Below are 18,544 nucleotides of genomic sequence, written 5' to 3' on the forward strand. Positions count from 1 at the left end.
TCTAGGCAACACGGAGTTTTCCTCCGTGGCATCCCAACAATTACTCCATTCACACACAGAAGAAGGCAATGGCAAACCACTTCTGGATCATCTGCCAAGAACGTATATGAAGAGGTCCCAGTCCGAGAAAAGGATGGAAGGATCCTGTTCATATGGACCTGTCGTCAGACAGAACACTAAATAAATAAAATATAAAAGGGGTAACTGTTACAGTCAGTGAGCAATCCGCACACAAATCTAGCCGAGGATCAAACCTAGAGGTGTCTGAGTCTGTTAGTGTCTTAATTCAGAGATCACAGGTTCCCTTATAGGTTAAATGCATTTTTTTAAAGAAAAATCTATTTTGAGTTTTTGTTAATTCCCATACAGGAGTCTTTTTAACACTTGAACGAGAAAATTTGTCCTTGGGAAGGTAGGCAATAAATTGCATTTCTTTTATGGAAAGTCATTACCGTCCGACATCTTTCCCTATCCTCAGCCAGATTAATCCAATCCACCCCTACTTCACTAAGTTACACCTGTCTTCATCGGATTTTCTAGGTAAAATTTAGTAGGAATTTTTCATCTCCGGGAATAATCTGTCCAATTTCAAGGTCGACTGTGTGATGTTTCGTAAAGCCTATTTAACAACCAAGCAGGAGGACTACCCCTTATCATCTATCCTCGACTTTTTATTCAGTACACTCGCAGCTGCCCTCCATAGCTGGAGGCCGCCTTCTCCATTCGAATCCTGAGGACGCGCTCCTTTACAAGGGACTGAACGTTGGTGTCAGGTACGACGATGTTAAATAATCTCATGATATGTCACTCTAATCAAAACGCTTGTTCTGCTCCCAAATCGTGGCGGTATCAGCCGGGGGTTTCTCGACATATTGTGGATGACACGTGATTTGTGTTCGATTTCAGGTTGTCCACAATGACGGGGCCATAATTCCCTCCTAGTGCCGCTAAAGCCTCCGAGTTAAACTCGGGGATTGTACCGTAATCATTTCATATTGTACGCTGATCAATTCGTAATTAATTGACGTTCTATCAACACACACACACACTTGTCACTTATCTGGAAGCAAAAGTGTGTTACATAAAATAAAAATTAATTTACCAGCGGAAATTTCATCTGTTTTGTCAGGGAGGAGGTAAATGTGACTTCTGAATTAATTTTTAAAACAAAATATTTACGTCAGAAAGATATTCGATTTTCCAGTATTTGTCAATAAAGCAACGCAGAGGACATGATTCTGTCACCTGTTAATGGAGTTCGTATACCGAAACACCGATAACCGATAGTGCTGCCATCATTTAATCAAAAATAACAACGGTGAATAGAGACACCGAAGTTTCATTTACATTTAAACTGTGACCTCCCCTTCGTTCGAATGTATTTTTTTGTTATCTGTCATATTTTAATTTGAAGAGACAAAGACCAGATTTACAGAAAGGAACATGAAGTAGGTATCACGTTTGTGATTAATTCAGCAGTGTGGCTAAAAATTGTATCGCTTATTTCAAAACTGGTGTTCGTATGCATTGAGACCCTCGGCCTTGCCATAGCTCAGGTGGTTAGTCACCGGCTTTTCACCGCCTAGGCCTGGGTTCAACCCAGGCGAGTTCGTGTCGAAATTGTGGTTAGTATCATCCACGTTCACATATGAAATGTTACACATGACCTAGGATTTAGAAGGGCTTTTGTAAGGGCGGTAATGAACATACAGTTTTTTTTAACAGGCAGATTTTTTTTTGGCTCGGATAGCAACTGTTAGCCGCATGTACGTAGTTACGTAGGTCCCACGTGTCTAACACTAACTCGTATCGGCCAGTCGCATTTGCTATAAAGTGTTCGTAGTTTGCGTCTGATGCTTTCGACATTTGAAAGTCTAAATGTGACCTGCAGGTTTGGGTCCGCTTGAGGTAGCATTTTGTACACGTGCCGTCATGTCCGTCCGCCTTTTTTGGACAGGTCTGCTTAGACACGTGACGTTTTATACATTAATTCCTGGAGATCTATCGTAAGTGATATCACACCTTTAGTGTCACATCTCCATATGGGAGCTAACATCAAGAAAGCTTTATAAGATTCAATAGCGATATATATACAGGGTGATCCTGAAATGTCTGGTCAAACTTTGGTGGCGTGTTCTACTAACTGTAAGGATGATAATAGGTCGAGTAGACAAATAATTAATTAGTTACTAAAGTGACATTGCTCACATTCACTAAGAGGTGCATTAAGTGCTATTGGGAGCTAATTATGTTTCTGTAATTGTTTACTAAATAGCCACGGTGGTCTAGCGGTTAGAACGCTGGCCTTGTAATCCTGGAGTCTCGGGTTCGATTCCCGGCGGTGCCCGAATTTATAACTTGTGTTGGGCAAGGCCGTGGTCTAGGCAACACGGAGTTTTCCTCCGTGGCATCCCAACAATTACTCCATTCACACACAGAAGAAGGCAATGGCAAACCACTTTTGGATCATCTGCCAAGAACGTATATGAACAGGTCCCAGTCCGAGAAAAGGATGGAAGGATCCTGTTCATATGGACCTGTCGTCAGACAGAACACTAAATAATAATAATAATAATAATAATTGTTTACTGTTAATGTCGTTCCAGGAGGCGTACCTGACGTGTGAGAAATTGGAACGTGGAGATCGTGGTGGTTGCTGACAGAATCGGCGGTGAGTTTTTAAATATTTTCCATAAAATCAGAGATACCACTCATGTAAAGTTAAATTTCCTCCAGTAAGTGCCTGAAATAGAGTGACATTTGGTAAATCGACACGGGCTTTTGCAACCGGATGTCTGAAAGGATAAGAACAGACTTTGAGGATGTTATGATGACGGGCGGATATCGGAGAGGCTCCGTTACACAGCGTTTGCTCATTCTACGAAGTGTGTAATAATTTCCACGTGCTCTTTGTAAGACTCTGTCAGCCTTTTGCAGATTTACTGTCGTAATTATTGACAAGCAGAGAATTCGAAGTTGTCCCTGTGCTTAATTAAGCATTTCGCCATGAAGATGTATGGGGGCGTGGAGGTATCGGGCCACCGAATGGTAACCTAGTTTCTTCTGCCTGGAACTGAACCGTGTTGTCATGGAGTTAGAAGAACTTTGATGCAACATTGACGATCATGTTTAGGAATTTTAATTGGATTAACGTTTAAGGAAACGTGAAGCTTATCAGTTTAAGACTTTCGCTAAAGTTTAAATACAGGCTTATAATTAAACGCGGTAGATAATATGGAAAAGTGGGAGGGGAAATAATGATGGGATGGGAGTATAGAAAGAGAAAATAAAAAGATTGTAGAAAATGAAGAACGAAAGAAGGATGAAAGGGGGGGAGGATATGGATAAAAGTTGGAAAATGAATGAACAAAGACCGGAAGAGACGAGAGAAGAGAAACGAAGAGAATTTGTGGAGGATAAGAACCAAGGAAGAAGACGGAGGACGTGTTTCAGTTCGCTGCCTGCCGGGGGCTCAAGGGTTCTTGTGGTCCTACCTACCTGTGACTGGCTGTAAGACTCGCGAACAATAGCGCTGGACCGTATGTATCCTGGGGAGCTCGGATGCCAGTTTATGACAGGGGTGTAGGCCACCTTTTTCTCCTGTCCGGGACCTTTCATTCTACCCCCCCCGTCCGAAGCTCTGCCTCATACCACTGACCTACGTATCTGGTTCGAGTTACTATTCGTTCGGTAAAACGCATGTGTTTTTGGTTAGGTTGAAACTGGTCAGGTATCAGCAAGGATTCGCGTAGGCTAGCAAGTTGACCATTGCCCTGTGTATTACGATTATTAATTTACCACCGAGATTCTGTACGTATCTATTGTCTTCCCTTCCAGCTACATGTCTAGCCCATCGAAATCTCCCATATTAAACTGGGTCCAAGGCGATATATCTCGCAGAGTACAGGAGACCCCCCCCCCCCCCCCCGAGAAATTCCTCATCACTGGACTGGGGTAGGACGGGGGCGAATATGACAACGAGACGTTGTTGTGTTATACATTATTATCTGTGTCGGCGAAGATATCGATTTTTATTTTCTGAGTTGTAGTTGGTTACTGACGTTTCGATGTAACGTATCGCTTCCATCTTCAGGGTCGACAATGATCGACCAGTTGACGCTAGAATTAATGTAAAGCGAGAGGGTACAACCTGATGTACTTACGAAAGAGTGAATTTGATATATAACGATGAATTTTTTGGTTTAAATACCTGAGTGTGTTTCTACATAAATAATTTGAGCTTAAAACAAGGAACTGAAGTGAATTTTCTTATCTCTGTGCTAAATATATGTTATTTACGTATGTTTATTAGTCTGTTTAACGACACTATATCATTTTAGTGTACTATTTAGATTTAAAATCAATTCGGTCGTTCCATAATTGAACGTAAGTTGTGTTTCTCGTTATTTGTGTAAGGAGGTACTGAGGAAAACTGAGAATGATCAGGTCACAGGAACTGTTAATCTAGCCAGAGTTCGAATTGAAAATAAATATTCTAAGCCTGTCGCAGGTCGAAACGTGATACGCTTATATAACACAGAAATCGTTGATTTAAACTTATAGCTTGTCTTCCTTACGTTTGGTGGGAAAGAATCGAAGGGATTTTTTTTTCTCGAATTATTTAGTTTACAGACGAAACTTAATAGCAATTGATCTTACAGTCTTTCGTTCCGCGTAGTTCAAACACTAACATATTCTTATTTGTATTTAAATGCTATTAAAATTTAACTTCTAAATAACTTAAAAATATAATAGTAGTGACTGGGGAAAGCCTTAATTGCCCTTGGTACAGTTGTATCCGGCCTTAAGAATACGGAGTGGACAAAAAGACACGAATTTGATAGCACAAAAGCCTACCTGCCTCTGTGTCTTCAGTGTTTGTAACTTAATATATCAGCTTTAAGTTGCTTTTGTGACGTAAGACATCCGCTTTAAGATGTGTTTGCGAATCTGTACTCGAGGTTTGCCGCATATTCACAAAACAGAAAACCCAAAATTCGCTGATATCGATTACATTAACATTATACCTGCCTCATTCGAATAATTTATGCGCGTATTTTCTATTTCCTTGTTCTCATATTTATTTCCAGTTGATTTAGCGATGCTGGCAAAATCTCAGACGGAAAGCCTATAGGCCATAGTTGGTATCATAATATTAAAACGGAAATTACAGAGAAAAGTTATTTGTGAACGGATTTTAATTTTTTTTTCCAGTACACGGCTTTTGTGAACTCGCCAGTGAATTATAAAATCAAGGAATCTCGTGCTTGTTCAGGTGTGTCGAATGTATAGTTTACACTCAGTAAGTTAGTAGCGACACGAACATTGAGAAATGATTCGTTAGGGGTGCATCGTCTTCATAAAATTTCCCACCTGCGTTAAAATGATTATAGTCTAAGTAATGTCTGGTAGAATGATTGGGAGGTCCAATGCGTTATTTCAGTGCCGAAGATGAAGATATGGACCGGGTTCTGGTCCATTTCTAATATGAGTAGAATCTTTTTCGTTGCATTAAAACGAAAATCGACTGCCGTGGGGGGTTATGTTTTCGAAACGTGTTGTATATTTGCTACCCTTAACAATAACAAGTCACCCTAACACCTGAGCGCAGTCTGTCACCCTCAGCCCACATACCCTAACGTACCCCTCCCCTCAATTTTTGCCAGGGCCGAGGGTGAACTTCGACTGTACGGAAACTTTAAGAGTCGGTCGGTCCACCTTGGGTTACTCCTGACAGAGTTTTACTGCATTCGGGAACAGATTTGGAGAATATATATTCACTTCTCGCCTGATCAAAATGTAGAAACGTACAGCGTAATTGTACGATTTAGATTCTCACAGCTACGAGCTTCGCAGGACCATCGCCCTGATGATGGTTGTTGTAAACTCCTGTGAAACCAAGGCCAGTAGCTGCCAGACTACGCGACGCGACAACCCGAAAGACGGCCATCTGTAGATAAATTATGACTACCTGTTACTTTGTTCAGGAATTCCTCCTAACCCTCCAAAAGGTGTGTCGCTTGAAGGGTGAAGAACATTCTCCTGAGGGAATTTCTGGACGAAGGGAGGTGTTGGTGTCATCTGCGGTAACATCACACGGCCAGAGAGTCATGGATTTTATTTCGCATTGTAATTATCGTAAATCGAAAGTACGTAGTTTATTATAGAAGGGACGAAACATTTCACTCTTCTAGGAAGATAATTACGCGTGATGTGAGGTTACGAGGTCCCAAAGCTCTGCTGAAGGGCACGGTGACAATTATAACGGTAGAGCTTTTCAAATAAGACGTTGACATTCAAGGCAAAATTCGACACAAACAGAGGACGTGTTTTGGGTTGAAAATTTCAGACCATAATTTACAAGTCCCGTTACAACAGAGGCAATCTTATTTTGTATTTTGTCTGCGAGGGAAATTTTAATAGAAAAAACCTAAAAGAAGTGGACTGTTTTGGGACAGTGTACGCTTATATCAGAGTATAATATTAAAATGGGTTTTTAAAGAAATAGCAGGTGAGTGAAATGAATTCGTCTGGCTCAGGACCTTCGAGTTTCTCGAGCGGATGAGCTTGTGTCAGCTTCTCGGAATGAACTCTTGTTTCATTGAGTTGGTTCGTTAGTTAGCGATTTTGTTGGTCAGTTAATTAGAACATCACAAATCCTTTTGAGTTTGCCAGGACTTGCGTTGGTATGTCCATGTAAGTTTTAATTATTTTTTTTAGAATTGTACCCACGTTAAGTCAGAAATATACACCTTTCTTGTGTCGGCTGCCTTTGTAAGCTTTGTTCGTGTCGTGTCGGACATAATACGGGCGGACTCGAAGGCAAACTCTTTCCGAAACTCGTCTCTTCACGTGGGATTTGCATTGTAGGTACAAAAACCCTTTGCCAATCCTCTTACCCTCCCTTCGCTCTTTGTCAACAAATTATTGACACTCAAGAGATCAGTACTTCAGAGCTTTAAACATTTGCCGGTTTAAATTATAGATCTCAGATAACGTTCAATCTTTTAAAATTTAAAATCAGTAATTTACACCTGCTATTATTTTTGGCAAGGGATCTACAAAACATGGGTTTATTTTGAGTTTCTTAGCGTAATTGTCTTTGGCAAATGTTTTCGTGACGCATAGAATTCGCTTCCAATAAACACCTGTTCATGGTCTCAGGTGCTAAAATGATTTGTGTTATTTTCATACATAAACAAACATCGGTGATACGTCTCGTATGCACGGTTGCCTAGCTACTGGTGTTAGTTCTCACTCTGCCCGATTCAGAGCATCGTTTTCCGACCCCTCCTCCCTCCGCCGCGTTCACAACATTTGTGCCACTATTCCTCCCAAAACGTCCATACCAGCTGGTAAAGTAGGCGGGGCTTACCGCTACCAATCAGCTGAGACTATCGCTGTGACGTCACTTGGTTTCTGGTGTGAGAACCACTGCCACTCAAATATTCACTCCACCAATCGGAAACGCTGAGGAAGGGATGAGAGAGTGCGGGCGAAGTGGGGACTCCTCTGGTCGGGCGCGAAACCGAGAGAGAGAGTTAGACGGGAGTCCCCGCGGGTGCGAGAGAGACGGGACGAGGTGTGGAGTCCGGGGGGAAGGGGCGCGCGGACACAGGACCCCGGTCTGCCGAGGCACAAGGCATCAGTTCGAGAGCCGAAGTGCGTCGTACTGCATGCATAACGTATGAGTTTGCGCCTGGATTCTCCGTCTCGCTCGCTCCGCGGTCCCTGTGTGTGTGTCTGTGCGTGCGTGCTCCGTGTTTTTACAAGTCTTAGCAGGCTGGCGCCCGCGCGAGGAGCGTACTCACCCCCTCCTTGTGGACCTGTGGAAAAAGGGGGTAACTCCTAGAAAAGTGTTGGTTTTTTTTTTACTCTCTCTGTGTGTGTGTGTGTGTATGTGTGTGTGTTCCTTTTATTATTATTAGGGAGTAGCGGTAAATGGCTACGACGACTTACATGCCCGTTAGTACGGGAATCTCTACCGAGTTAGACGGAACTTCTGCAGGTAGTGTAGTCGGTATGAACATTGTGAACGCGGGCGTCGGCGGCTATCATACTTCTTCGCCGAGGTCTGCCGCCGATGCGAGTAACACTGAGATGAAGTATATGCCGCCCGGACAGCATCATCACCACCACCACCATCACCATCAAGTTCCTTCTTCGCCTTCACCAAACGGTCATCCGGTCTCACTGTCTGCGACACATAACCCATGGGTCAGTCTTCAGCCCAGTTCGGGGGCAGATCCGTGGACCGCCTCCATGGCTGGAATGCATGCACACCACACACATCACCACCACCCCCACCAAACGTCGGCAGTGGACATAAAACCGCCTCATCCCACCGGCGACGTTCCAGGTATGCACCACCCGAGAGGTCCTCCGCCTCACCAGCAGGCCGGCGGGATGACGTCCCCACATTCCTGGCACGCTCCCGTCGTGTCCACAGGACATTACATCCCGACGTCTTCGAACAGCGGGGCCGGATCTCCCCTGCAGCATCACACGAGTTCCGCTGCGGCGTACCAGGCGGCGATGAACGGTATGTTGGCCCATCATCACCACCAAGCGAGTCCTCAGCTGCACCACTCGCTGAGGGAAATCAACCACAGTCCGTCCCCTTTGCACCATCAACACCCTCACCAGCATCCGGACGCTAGAGACCCGTCTGGCGGCGAAGAAGACACCCCCACGTCCGACGACCTCGAAGCATTCGCCAAACAATTCAAACAACGTCGGATAAAGCTTGGGTTCACGCAAGCCGACGTCGGCTTAGCGCTCGGGACACTGTACGGGAACGTTTTCTCTCAGACGACGATCTGCAGGTTCGAGGCGTTGCAACTGAGCTTCAAGAACATGTGCAAGTTGAAGCCGTTGCTTCAGAAGTGGCTTGAAGAAGCCGATTCTACGACGGGGTCACCTACAAGCATCGATAAGATAGCGGCTCAGGGCAGGAAACGGAAAAAGAGAACGAGCATTGAGGTCTCGGTTAAAGGCGCCCTGGAACAACATTTCCACAAACAACCGAAGCCATCGGCTCAGGAAATCACTGCGTTAGCGGACAGTCTGCAGCTGGAGAAGGAGGTCGTCAGGGTGTGGTTCTGTAACAGGCGACAGAAAGAGAAGAGGATGACGCCGCCAAATACACTCGGAGGCCCTGATGGTATGATGGAAGGCGGACCTCAGGGTTTGCAAGGGGGACCTCCACACGGGCTACACCAGGGTTACCATCACCAGGACATGCACGGTTCGCCGATGGGCCAACACTCACATTCGCACAGCCCACCGATGCTCTCACCCCAGTCTATGCCTACGCACCAGTCACTAACAGCTCACTAGCATTTGCTGTAAGTGCTTTCGGCCTCATCACTGAACCCCACTGACAGCTTCAGAACACTCGCGATGCCAAGAAATCCTCACCATCAACGTCAAAGCAGGATAGACGAGAAATCAAATATTCCGATTACGTTAGGCCCCCATTTCATACTCGCTGTGCACATCTGATCAGGAATAACTCGAGAAAATTACATAAACAAACATTGAAGATGAAGACGATGAGCTTTTGTGATTTGTGTTGCATAATTAATCAATTAATTACTATGCAGTCAGCGGCCATGTTTGAATTCATCATTGAACGACTACAAAGTACGTAATTATGCAAAGATATTTCCCCCCCCTCCCTCTGGAATCTCCCTTTCTGCTGATGAATCATTTGAGTGTTACCGCAAGAAACACACTCACTCACTCACTGTTGATGATGGTTTCTGTCAAACAATTATTTCTGAAGCCCACGTGAATTGAGGTTCAAATGCCAGTGGAGAACATTTTTATACATTTGTAAATATTGATAATCGTAATGTGCGGTTGATTCATAACAGCGGTGAGGAACTTCCTACAGTGTTTGTACAAAAGAAAAGAAAACCCAGAAGGTACAGTCTGTATAAAAGTGTTTTCAATTCAATTGTGGTTGCGTTCGAACTTAAAAAAAATTTGTACATAAGCAGTAAAACTCGTGATCGATCGAGGGCACTTCGTAGTAACAGAACCAGGCTTAAAGGAAGCAAAGATTGTGTATCAATTATTATAGTTATTAGTGTATAATAAATAGAAGAATACAGAAACGTTCTAGACTTTTTTTATCTTAATCTGAATTTATGGTAATTCAAGAAAAGAAAATTTTTCCTTACCGGGGGATTTCAGTTGTATATTTCATGCAAAGTTCGATAATTCAACAAGAACTGATTGAAACCAATTTGTATATATTTATTATATTACGTTGTACGCGTGTGAAAAGAATGTCTTTCTGAAAATTTAAGTACCGGCAGCGATTAAGGCGTGAATTTGTTTATGATTACTGTTAAAAACACCGGTATGATACGACTTGAAATTTAACGAGGATGGAAATTTTTGAACTCTTGCTTTCAGGAATTATCTCCTGTAAGGTAAATTCCAAATTTGGAAGAATCAAAAACATTTCAGAGAGAATGAATGTATTGGAATTTTCTGGAAGTTGGCGTGACTTTGAAGAAACATCTTCACGAAAAGTGTTTGAGAGTGTGAAGTCAGGAAAATGAAGGGGACTGGCAGGTATGTTCTTGCCGGCCAAGGCATTCCGTGCAACCGAGGAATTGGTACACCATCGCACCGTCAACTGACCAGCAGCCCAGACGTGGGAGAATGTGACGTTCAGCGACAACAAACTCTTCCTGAGGAAGTTGCCACTAACGAAAGAACAATCCCCCACGCCTCAACCCCTCCATCACGTTGGTAACACCGTACAACCCCCCCGCAGAAAATAAGGTAGGATGGATCCAGTGAATTAAAAAGAAACACAGATTAAAGGTAAACAAAGTTATGAGATAGGCAGCCAGTGATAAATTCTGTTTCATTTAAATGAAATGTTTCGTGTGCTGTTATTAGTGCTTCTTCAGGAAAAAAAAACAACAACAACAACAATAAAAGACATAGTAATACATGGAACCAAAATAAAGAAATAAGGAACAATATAACAATTTTTCAGAAAGAATATATATATATATATATATACGTACGTATTAAAATAGTGTCCTCTTTGCACATAAAATCAGTTTTTTTTTTCATTTCGTAATTAAGGAAGTTAATAAATACAATACTCAGAGTATTTTTTACGAAACAGAATTAATATTTGAAAGAGAACATTACGTGGATATGTACACAAATATGTTTTAATGTTTGAGAAGTGACTTGCAAGTGACTTCACCCAATATTTTGCCAATAGATGATAATAGACTGTGTATGAAGATAACTGGGCTTGAAGGCATTTTTTTTGGTCGTAATGTCTTTTGGTAGATTATGGCGGAATTATTACGCACTTGTTTTTCATAAAACAGTTGTGCCATATTCTAAATTTGTTACGTTACTCTATTATATTAACTTAACCACAGCAGGCTTGTTCATAGTTTCACGCCCCGAAATCCTTGACTATTCGCACCGATTTGAAAATTGAAAAAAAATACGACATTTAATGTTGTGAAAATAATTTAAATCGAAAAACACTCCAAATCCTGATTATTTTTAAAGGTTGGAACCATTTCAATTGTTGTATAGTTTAAACAAATCCAAAGTTTTATATTCTTTTAGAAAAATGAAATATGTTTTTCCTGTTAAAAATGAACTTTCAAAGATGGAGCCAGTATTTGTAATAATTTAATGTTGTGAACGTTGATTTAAGAAGTGAAAGAAAAAAAAACATTTCAAAGGAATCTAGACAAGTTCTGAACAATTAGAACAAAAATATCTGTGCCAACATTAATTAATAATCTGTGACTTTTACTTGTAATAAATATCTTTATTTCTACATAAAGCAAAGTCTCTAAATTCGCATGAATAACACCGGACTTATTGTTTAAGCGTTTGGATCCCTTCGAAGTTTTAAGGTCATAAATCTCTGATTAATTTCTTTTAAGACAGAAAATACTTTCGGAAATATTTTTGGTGGGCTTTATCTTACATTACTTAAGTTAATAAAATATAATTCAGAATTGGTTTGCAGTTCTCATACCTTTATGAAGACGAGCTTATAAATGGCGATCAATATCAGAACCTAACACGTAGACCAGAAATTATTATAATAATAAATTTAATTTGTATTAAAAGTGCTTCAAAAGCCAAATTTATACCTTGCACAAAATTAGCAATTCAATTGAAAGCACAATACCGTCTGAGTAGGCTGTTTAAAATTCTCTTATACGCGGTTACGAATTTTAAAATAGAATTTAAAACGATTATCGTGATTTCGAAATAATTCGGAATATATTTACGTTCATATCTAATAACAGTTTTTAAATCACAGGCCAGTTTAAACATTTCAAAGCAGTGTCAACGGACTTGCGGTCCAAAAAGGAGCCCACATAATACGAATTTAAATTTCTTATTGTGTCAAAGTCCACCCGGTTAAGAGTTTGAGAAGGCACGGTTTTTATGTTAAATACGAACATTCTCGCAGGGAATGGCTGGTTAGCGACCGACAGGTGACTTGTCGGGACATCAGTTGAGTGGGAATTATGTGTTGACGCGAGCAGTCACAGCCTAAACTACTGAAATTAATTTCGAAACCTATTTCACGTCATGGAAAACAGTACACATTAATAATACCTGGATTTTATGCGAAAGCACGTGTAACGTTTTGTCATGTTTTAATGTAGTTCTGTTTGGATTATTTGTTGCGTGTCTTTAAGATACATTAAGTGTTTATGAAATTTCATAACGCGAATTAACAACCCGCTCGAAGATTAAAATAATTGACTTAACGTAAATATGACAAGATGATAGAATTTTAATTTTTTTTTAAAAAAAATATTCTCTGATTTATTTTACACACATACAAACAATTTGTGTACTGTTTTGGGGTTTCTGTATGTAATAACTTTTCCGGAGGTATTTACCCATAATTCCTGGACTGTTTAACTTTATTTAGTCTTGTTGAAGTTTATGGCTTGTGTTAATTCTCAGAGTGATTTTGACAGGTCGCCTAAACTTAATAGGCTATTATATTTCTGTACCCCGAATCCTTAATTGTCGGTAACAACAATTAATTTGGTCTACAACACCCACAATATTAATAAATATATTACTCCCATTTCGAAATGTTACTATATAGCAGCCTCTGTGAACTACAGATTCATTTACGTTTTAATGACTTACTTGAAGAATAATGCAGTTGTTTTTGAAACAAAATTGATGAAACCGTTGTCAGAGATAATTGTAATGAACTTCGCATTTGTGTCTCCTCACTCAACACGTGGAAGACAAAGGCCTGTGTGTTTGCGTGTGTTAACAATATTTGAGAAACCTGATATTTGAAATATGGCATCCATTCTCACCGAACATTGTGATCTTTATTTCAAGTTGTTGATAGAGTTTTGTTTGTTTTTAAATGGAAAAATAATAATAATAATAATAATTAAAAAACAACTGAATAAGAATGCATCTCAACTGTTAAGAATAGTTTATATATTTGACTTCTGTACGTAAATCACTTACTTTGTTGTATACTGACGTTTCAGAGCAAATCATCTACATAAATAAATGACGTGCTTTTGTCATATGAAAGTACCATGACTAATTTTTCATGCTTATTTTTACATATTCCGACTATAAATCTACCCCAGCCCGGCCCTGTATTTAGTTGGTGGGGGTTACAGACGGTTACACTTAACACTTAAAGTGGATGACAGACATTTTAAAATGATGAAACGAAAATAGAATTTTCAATCTCAACTCAAAATAGAGCCAGGCGTTCAGTATTAAGTAAATAATAGTTTTTATTTCAAATTCTGTTTTTAAAACGCTTTCCAAAATTTTTTTATTAACATAATTCCTGAAAACCGTGATTATTTATAATATTAAATTCGATTAAATATTACATATGTAATTGATAAACCGAAACACGTGTATTGTATGTAGAAATATTAATATGTCGATTAGGGATATTAAGTTAAAATGTGTTTTAGGAATTTTAGAATTAATCCCCATTTTATTATTTCTTATCTGACGTCAGTCCATGTGACATTTGTGTCACCAACACAGATTTCCGTTTATACGTCCGTATTTAATACTCGCGTTGTATCAGCAAACTCTCATAACACTGCAATTGACCACTGGACAATGCTCGTGGTATGAGAATAGTTATAATACAATTACTAGGATGCATAATTGCAAAACACATATTTGTTTGGGGTGTATATATTAATACAGTGTTTTATATTCTGCAAGGGTGGGTATATGTCGATAAAATCCTCCCTTCATTTGACCACTGACGTGTTTCATCTCTAAAGTAAAACTGAGAACGTAAAAATTCAATCTTGAATGTAATTATCCTTCAGCATCGCTGATTATTACCAGCAACCACTTCACAATTCGTGATTAATCAGCTTCTGAAAATAAGATCCGTTTTAGACACTTAATAGGCTTTAAGACTACTTAATTTAGGCCTAGTTAGCTTAAATATATGTGATTTTTAATTCTCGAAAGGTTTCTGCCAATATTCTTGATTTGCTGTGTGTTTCTGAGACCGTGTTGTCGCGGTGTTTCGGGATTTAGGTAATTTGACACGTTTTTAAATAAGTGCTGACAGTTCTGGTCGATCCCGGGACTTTTTGAATGATATACTAGTACCCGAACCATAAGATTGTTTGGTTGTTACATTTTGTGTTGTTATTATTAGTCCAAGAAGCGGTTTCGTAGATGGAATGTCTGCAGATTATGACAACGTCTTACTTGTAGGCTAATTTGTGTTATGTATCAATTGTTTGATCTCCGGGTCACGTGTATAACACTTCTGACCTCAACGGCAATTAACCTGAACAGCTGTGGAACTTATTAAATGCACAGCTGGACAGAAAAATCAACAATGCATCGGTTTCGTATTTGGCCTATCGCGTGGAGTTGTGAGTGCATCTGAACTCGTGCGTGTGCCTCCGACAACGTCGTTACATTATAAATTGATTCCTTCAGCTGAAATGCATTGCGTCTTTGTTAGTGATTAGTTCTTAAAGAATGTAATTACATTCTAGGATACCAAAAAAAAACAATTAATCTTCTCTTTTAAATGATTAAAATTAATCTTGACTCTCTGTAGCTTTGTTAATAGCAGTTAATTAACATTAACAAATATTAGCCAAATCTTCAGACATTCGATATGAACTGGAAATAATTTATAGTTCATCTTGTAATGAATATAAAATAATGTAATATATGTATTATTTGTTTGTTAGGCGTACTTAATATTTATGGTGATGTAACAATTATTTATCAGTGTGGATGATTATTGGACTGGAACTTTCATAATTTGTGCTGTGTATGAAATATTTTTCGCGTGATTATATAAAGGTAAATAAGATGAACCTGTGAAAATGAAAGATGAGAAATGCTTAAAAAACCTCAAACGTGAAACCTGAAGACTAGAGACCACTTTAGAGACACAGGCGTAGATGGAAGATAATATTAAAATGGGTAGTAAAGGAATAGGTTATGAAGAAATGGACTGAGTGCGTCTGACCTCGGGACAGGGTCCTTTGTCGGGCTTGTGTGAAGGCGATTATGAATCTTCGACTTTGAGGTCCTCAAGTGGGACCCTACACATTGTAGCAAGTAGATCCTAATTCTAAAGTAAATCTGACGCAGTGAACGTCGTCGTAAATTTTAAAACCTGCTTTGCGCATCCGTTAACATTTAAATTCAAAAGTGGTGTTTTTCTACAAAATTTCCTTTGTTGTAACAAGTATTTGTTTAGAACGTTTTTCGTTCTGTTGTCGTATAAATAATGTTAAAATTTATAGTTGATTCTAAGAGGACGCAATTGTTACTAGTCATGTTATTTGAGTTACTGAGTAAAACCAAGGTAATAACGTTTAGGTCAAAGGTTGTCAGAGTGCGGATTGTACAGATAACAAGTGCAGTTTCCGTCAGGTTCTCAAGGTGTATCATATTTTAACCATCGCCTCCAATAACATGTGATGATCACCGCCATTATATTGCCATCTTGAAAATTTGCGAATTCATGAACTTGTTGCGGGATTCTCGAAGGCGTTTCTTCCGAATTCGGGGCCACATGACGCGAAAATGCATAATGGAATTTTCAAATTGAGTACCAACATTCGTTACATTTATATCTTACTCTTGACATTCCATGAGATATTTTTGACAAAGTACGAGACAAATCTTTTAAAAATTGTGTTTAACTCTTTAATGTAACTCCGGTTTATTGTTACTGCGTACATATCTCTATTCAAAAGTCTAGGGTTCGACGTTTTATGTCATATGTCAAAATTTGAGCGTATTTTGGAGTAAGTAAGACGTGGTTGGTTATTTAAATGCGCTATATCACGTGCTGTTTATATGAGATTTCAAATTCTCACTTCGGCAAGAACGAAGATGGCCTCTTCTGCAATGTTGCGCCGTGTATTCTGACAGAAATTGACCGACGTCAAATCCTACTTAATAGCCTACAACGCTGGTCTACCCTGGTTGTTTCGTGATCATTTCATTAGCCAGTAATTAAAACGTCTCAGGTTCAATAGCAATTGTCTTAGCCGATAATTTTAACAATAAACGTCTTCTTTATGAAATATACCTTATAATGTGAACAATAGCCAACTTGATGTTAGAGGAATTATTTTAAAATTGATAGTCAGTTCTAGAGAAGAATTTCTTACGCATGGACTGATAGAAAATTTATAAATTTTATGATTTTTCTCTGTGGGTTTTGATTTCGCTTTGTTGCATTTGGTCGTAGTGCGCCATTTCTTTGTTAGCAGCTCAGGGTCACATTGTTTCAAATTCTGTTTCACTATAAACGTGTTTTGTGTCATGGGATTTGTCTTAAAAGTGGAAATTAATGAACTCTTTGTTCTAACCCTTCGGCTTATGATCGTAGGATAGAATTTCTTGAATTCTTATCTTTCCGTTAACTGCTTTTTCAGCTACATTATCGTTTCTTTATCTCTCTACAGCCCAGTGTTAACTGTATTAACCACTTACTTTAACATTAATTAACTCTGAATTTTTTATCCACAGACTTTATTGAGTTAGTGTGATTCTAAATGTAAACAGCGATTATTTCCTTAAACAGCGTTAACCAGTTGATCTTGGTAATGGTGAAGATAAGTGTTTTCTTCGCGGTTCGGACTGAATCCTTAAATATTAATCAGACGAAATATGATTCTCAGTGTAAACAGCGATTATTTCCTTAAACAGCGTTAACCAGTTGATATTTTCAATGGTGAAGTGTGGTGTTTTCTTCGCGGTACGGACTGAATTCTTAAATATTAAACAGACGAACTATGATTCTCAGTGTAAACAGCGATTATTTCCTTAAACAGCGTTAACCACTTGATATTTTCAATGGTGAAATGTGGTGTTTTCTTCGCGGTACGGACTGAATTCTTAAATATTAATCAGACGAACTATGATTCTCAGTGTAAACAGCGATTATTTCCTTAAACAGCGTTAACCAGTTGATATTTTCAATGGTGAAATGTGGTGTTTTCTTCGCGGTACGGACTGAATTCTTAAATATTAATCAGATGAACTATGATTCTCAGTGTAAACAGCGATTATTTCCTTAAACAGCGTTAACCAGTTGATATTTTCAATGGTGAAGTGTGGTGTTTTCTTCGCGGTACGGACTGAATTCTTAAATATTATTTAGGCGAGCGTCGGCATCAAAGGGTTTAATTCGGATATTTTACGGAAGCTGTATCAACTGTTGTGGCTTAGCATCTAATGCGTTGGGGTAGGATGACGTTTAGGAACAATCGGACATATTTTGAGGTGTTGCTTCGGTATTTATGCTGGTAAAATGACGTAAAGTGTCAGTACAAACATTTGAACGAGCTGATTTAACGGCATGGATTCTCAGAACATTGGAGGTCGTGATGCCGTATTTACGTTCTTGGAGTGCCTTGAGATTTGTCGTAAGGAACACGGACACAGGCGCTTCAGAGCTGATAGCTTACCTTCCTTGCTTTTTCTGTCAGTCGTCTGTTGGAAAACTATTTCACATGCACGATAATTACATTTTTTACGTTGGTGTGGATACGTAATTGAAAGCAAGTAGACAGTCGGAACACGAAGCCGCAGATGGAATGAATCTAAAGGAAATAAACTTTGGCAGTGGATATGAAATGGCTAAAAATCGGGCCCTGCGCTATAATTCGTGTAGAGGTACTGAGGAAAATAGCGGAAGACTTAGAGTCTGTTTAGCCGACTCACAATTTCGGTACAGGGCAGGGTCCACCGCCAAGTTCTTGTCAACACAGAAATGAATTTTCGGATTTTTTAAAAGTCTGGAAATTTCTTGAATAGTCTAGACACTTTCAGCTTCTCAAGGAACGCACTGTTCTCTGGATTTACCTAATAATAAAATTTTCTGTGTGCCTGAACATCACATTATTAAGGCGCGTAGTTGAAATGGAGGTAAAATTCCATATATGATAAACTTCGACATTGAATTAAAGTGCGTTTGAATCTCAGGCCACATTAATCCCAGGATATGAGACCTCGT

The 18,544-nt window shown here is 39.5% G+C and overlaps 2 protein-coding genes across 4 annotated transcripts in view; both read left to right on the top strand.

Moving 5' to 3' along the window:
* The window catches only part of LOC110838714 (uncharacterized), a 456,091-nt gene that overhangs the window by 110,474 nt on the left and 327,073 nt on the right, over positions 1–18,544 (top strand). For all 3 annotated transcript variants that reach the window (XM_087341090.1, XM_087341092.1, XM_087341091.1), the window contains one exon: positions 2,607–2,671. The gene's annotated coding sequence lies outside the window, so the exon portion shown is untranslated. The remainder of the gene's footprint in view (positions 1–2,606; positions 2,672–18,544) is intronic.
* On the top strand, positions 7,639–13,593 carry vvl (ventral veins lacking). The gene has a single exon (XM_022061685.2). It carries the CDS (start codon positions 7,942–7,944, stop codon positions 9,337–9,339), a length of 1,398 nt encoding a protein of 465 aa, XP_021917377.1. The 5' UTR covers positions 7,639–7,941; the 3' UTR covers positions 9,340–13,593.

The sequence above is a fragment of the Zootermopsis nevadensis genome, unplaced genomic scaffold (assembly GCF_977971745.1).
Source record: "Zootermopsis nevadensis isolate Lab colony 2312 unplaced genomic scaffold, Znev_1.0 Znev_ptg000061l, whole genome shotgun sequence".
NCBI classification, from domain to species: domain Eukaryota; kingdom Metazoa; phylum Arthropoda; class Insecta; order Blattodea; family Termopsidae; genus Zootermopsis; species Zootermopsis nevadensis.